Source organism: Colobus angolensis, unplaced genomic scaffold (assembly GCF_000951035.1).
Source record: "Colobus angolensis palliatus isolate OR3802 unplaced genomic scaffold, Cang.pa_1.0 Scaffold587, whole genome shotgun sequence".
NCBI lineage: Eukaryota > Metazoa > Chordata > Mammalia > Primates > Cercopithecidae > Colobus > Colobus angolensis.
Window position 1 is genome coordinate 96,725 of NW_012119454.1, and position 4,725 is coordinate 101,449.

At 47.9% G+C, this 4,725-nt stretch overlaps 1 protein-coding gene across 4 annotated transcripts in view; it reads right to left on the reverse strand.

Annotated features, from left to right (window-relative positions):
* Positions 1 to 4,725, reverse strand: part of ARSE (arylsulfatase E (chondrodysplasia punctata 1)) — a 32,249-nt gene continuing 27,524 nt past the window's right edge. For all 4 annotated transcript variants that reach the window (XM_011962244.1, XM_011962242.1, XM_011962243.1 and 1 more), the window contains 3 exons: positions 3,607 to 3,769; positions 2,256 to 2,377; positions 1 to 381 (listed from right to left, as the gene is read on the reverse strand). In XM_011962244.1, the coding sequence (XP_011817634.1) occupies positions 23 to 381; positions 2,256 to 2,377; positions 3,607 to 3,769 (644 nt within the window). In that variant the 3' untranslated portion in view covers positions 1 to 22. The remainder of the gene's footprint in view (positions 382 to 2,255; positions 2,378 to 3,606; positions 3,770 to 4,725) is intronic.

Here is a 4,725-nt window from a genome sequence, read left to right on the forward strand (position 1 = left end):
TCCAGCTTTTCATTGCAGACATTTATTGTGGGCCGTCTTCCCTAAGGCACCAGCAGAGGGGGAATGGGCCACAGCAGGGCTGCAGCCACGGTCTCCAGATGTTGCCCAGCCTGTCCAGCTGCAGAGGAACCGGGCTGAGTGTCCGCTGGTGTTCCCGCACAGCCTGCTGGACTCGTTCCATCACCTGATAGAACACAGGCTCTGAGGCTGGTGTGAGGACGTGGGTCTCAGAAGGGTCTCTTGAGAGGTCAAAGAGCAAAGGTGGATCGTGGTGGAGTACTTTTTCCCCAAAGCATGGGCAGACTTTTCTTCCATAGCAGGCACCAGCTCCCTCTGGCTGGAACACCGGGGTCACAAAGTGGACTTTCCACATTGTTCCTTCTGGTGGAGACACAATAATTACAGAGTTGGTACAGAGAAATAGGGTGCATTGCTGGAGAATGGCATCTTCATAAGGGCTAAAAGGTAGGAATAACCCAAGCGTCCACTGATGGATGGACAGATAAACAAACCATTGTACATCTTACATGGAGTACTGTGTAGCTATGAAAAGGAATGACACACTGACACCAGCTGCAACATCAATGAACCCTGAAAATACTATGCTCAGAGAAGGAAGTTACAAAAGAGCACACATTGCGTGATTCCATTCATATTGAATGTCAAGGATAGGGAAACACATAAAGACAGGAAGTAGAGTAGAGGTTTCCAGGGTCTGTAGGGTGTGAAATGGGGAGTGACTGCTGATAGGAACAGTGTCTGCTTTTGGGGTGATGAAAATGTTCTGGAGCTACACAGACGTGGAGGTTGCACAACACTGTGAAAGCACAAAGTCCCTGTGAATTGCACTTGGTCAGTTTTTTTTTTTCTTTTCTTTTTTTTGAGACAGTCTTGCTCTGTCGCCCAGGCTAGAGTGCAGTGGTGCAACCTCCGCCTCCTGGGTTCAAGCGATTCTCCTGCCTCAGCCTCACAAGTAGCTGGGATTACAGGAATGCGCCTGTAATTGTTCACAAAGAAGATGAAATCATGTTAAGGTCAGGTGATTAAAACATTTGGAAGCACATCTAGATGCATAAAATAGACTACAAAAGGTTGGACGTGGTGGCTCACACCTGTAATTTCAGCATTTTTGGAGGCCAAGATGGGTGGATTGCTTGAGCCCTGGAGTTGCCTGGGCAACATACTGAGACCTTGTTTCAATTTAATAAATAAAGAAAAATTGGAGGCCAGGCATGGTGGCTCACACCTGTCATCGCGGCACTTCGGGAGGCCGAGGAGGGTGGATCACTTGAGGCCAGGAGTTCGAGACCAGCCTGCCTAACATGGTGAAACCCCAACTCTACTAAAAATACAAGGAATTAGCCAGGTGCAGTGGTGGGCACCTGTAATCCCAGCTACTCAGGAGGCTAAGGCAGGAGAATCACTTGAACCCGGGAGACTGTGGTTGCAATGAGCCAAGATCACACCACTGCACTCCAGCCTGAGCGACAAAGAAAGACTAGTCTCAAAAAAAAATTACAAAAAAATAAGGAAAAAAGGAGACTAGAAAAGTCTTGAACACATGTGTGAGCAAGTATGTGTGTGTGCATGTGTGTATGCATGCACATACGTGTGTGTGATGATGATAAAAGTTGCACTTCATATTGTGCAGGAAAGAAAGAATGAAATCCAGCCCATACATGGTGCTTAAACTATGGGTAACAACTCCCCATCGTTTGAAGACGATTGACAGGTGATCTCAGAAGGCATGTCGCTGGAATGAGAGGGACACATACTGACAAAAACTAAATTTAAAAAGCTCATGGAGAGGTTGGGCGCAGTGGCTTACGCTTGTAATCCCAGCACTTTGGGAGGCCAAGGCGGGCGGATCATCTGAGGTCAGGAGTTCGAGACCAGCCTGACTAACATGGTGAAACCCCCGTCTCTACTAAAAATACAAAAATTAGCTCAGCGCGGTGGTGGGCGCCTGTAATCCCAGCTACCCGGGAGACTGAGACAGGAGACTCGCTTGAACCCCGGAGGCGGAGGTTGCAGTGAGCCGGGTTCGCACCACTGCACTCCAGACTGGGGACCGATCGAGACTCCATCTCAAAAAAAAAAAAAAAAAAAAAGCTCGTGGAGAAAAATGGAAGCGCGGAGACATGGAGATGGACTCTGGAATGCAGCTCCACCCCCAGCCTGTTCTAGGGCATGGCGCTTTCCTCCACAGATGGACTCTTTCCCGAAGGCTGTTAGGAAGGGGCTCCCCTACTCACTGTCCCGTTGATGCCACCTGGCTGCATGCAGAAACCCCTCACAATAATGCATCAGGAACTCATGGTCTGAGTGCTGGGCTGTCCCCAGGAGCAAGGGCAGAAGGTCTTGGCCGTCAATCACTCTGCAGGAAGGAACATGGCATGGCTCAGGGTTGGAACAGGGACTTTGGACATTTGTCCCTCCAACATCCACCAGTCCCAGCCCCAGGTGCTGCACTCTCTTTATGTTGTATCAGTGGAGGGAAAGTCCGGGTGTGAATGCAGAAAGTCCGTGTGTGTGCATTAGCACGCTTAGAAGAAGAATGCAGCAGCGGCCCACGTTAGTTACCACCAAACGTCACCTTTGGCTAAAAAGTAATTAATTGGCCGGGCACGGTATCTCACGCCTGTAATCCCAGCACTTTGGGAGGTCAAGGCAGGTGGATCACCTGAGGTCAGGAATTCGAGACCAGCCTGGCCAAGATGGTGAAACCCCGTCCCAACTAAAAACACAAAAATTAGCCAGGCATGCTGGCACGTGCCTGTAATCCCAGCTACTCGGGAGGCTGAGGCAGGAGGATCGCTTGAACCCAGGAGGTGGAGCTTGCAGTTGAGTGTAGATCGCACCACTGCACTCCAGCCTGGGCGACAGAGTGAGACTCAGTCTCAAAAAAAAAAAAAAAAAAAAAAAAAAGCTGAAAGAGCCAGCGCCCAAAGACTGGAATGTAACAAAAGCCCACCAAGAGTTCTGCCCAGGCCTTTCCTGGGCCTTGAAGCATGACAGAATAATGAAGGATTCCTAACAGGACCCGTTTAGGATTAAACACATTTTATTGGGGGTCTGAAGAAACTCCCCAGACCTCCACAATGAAGTTTCATTGAGAGGAGTCTAAAGGAACTCCCCAAACCTCCATGATTTAGCGGGAGACAAGATAAGAGTAATCACCCCAGCACCTGGAACCATCTAGATGAAGTCAATTTACTGAGGCTCCAGGGGAAGGTCCTCAGGACTCACACCCTAATTACAGATTAAAGGAAGTTGAATCACTTATGTCTTTAGGTGAGTACACACTTACATGTGGACATACAGCTTAGAGGATATAGAAGCTCTGGAAAACTTTGTAATTTCGAGTTGGTCTAGTGATAATTTCCAGCCCTTCTCCCCGTACCTGGTTACAGAAATAAAACTCCTTTCTTTCCTAGTTCACTTGCATCTCGTTATTGGGCCATGAGAATAAGTAGCCCGACCCTCGGATTGGTCTGGGAACAATTTCATGGACACCTTACTGCACTGCCAAAGTGACATTTTCATTTGTCATAAGTGTTGCTGTGTCTGTGCAAAGCTGAATTGTTTCTTTGGGTTGTTCTGTACCTGTCCTGGGGCACCTCACTGCCCGCCAGCTGGACCACGGTGGGGAACACGTCCATCAGACTTGTGGGCTCGCCAATCACTCGGCCGGCCGGGAGCACCCCGGGCCAGCGGAAGATCCCGGGCACGCGGATCCCACCTTCCCATCCTCCCATGCCTTTCCCACCTGTGTTTGAACACAAGCAAAAGAAAGCGGTTAAAAAACAGAAACAGATGCTCAGCCTGGGTGATTTAACTTTTCTGCTTGTTTCACTTGTTTCAAGTTTCTCTCTCCCTGAGTCTCTCAGTTTCTCTCTCTTTGTTTTAGTGACATTAAAACATTCAATCTCATGTAGTTCCCCTGTAGAGGTTTGATTTTATATTTTTTATTAACCTTGTTATTGGTTAGTGTGCGTTGGATGAAGTTGGGTTCTTCACTGCAAATGACTGTTGTCCTTATAAGAGGAGACACAGACACAGAGCAGAAGGCCACGTGGAGATGGAGGCAGATCGGACTGCTATGTCCACAAGCCCAGGGACACCTGGGGCTCCCAGGAGTTGGCAGAGGCAGAAAGGAGCCTCCCCTCGGGCTTCTGGAGGGAACATTTCCCTGAGACACCTTGATCTCAAACTCTTGGTCTTCAGGGCCAGGACAGGATAAATTCCTGTTGTTTAAAGCTCCCCCAGTTTATAATACTGACGTTCTTCATGGCACAGAGAACCAGACTAGGTAGAGGATACATTAACATCAATGGCAATGAGATAAAGTTTTCTGAGGAGTCAGACCTTCAATGTGAAGTTGTTTTGGGAAGGCATTAGTGGATGTAGCTGGTATTTATATATCCCGTTTTACATGTGTACTAGACTGATGGATCCATCTACTTCAAAGCAAATATACATCATAGGTATATTTGCCAACATTAGCCTAAAAAGGCTCTTTCAAGGACTGAAAAATAAAGCTCTGTAAGCAGGGAGACGACAAAATGTGTAAGCACAACAGTGTGAAGTCATGTACACAGGGCGGCACATTTTAGAATCTTTGTGGGACATGAAATAATGGCGTGTTTGAAAACAGTGGAATCCAGGTTTGAATATAATGTGGCCAGCTAGGTGTCTACCCTTCTTCCTTTTTTTTTTTTTTTT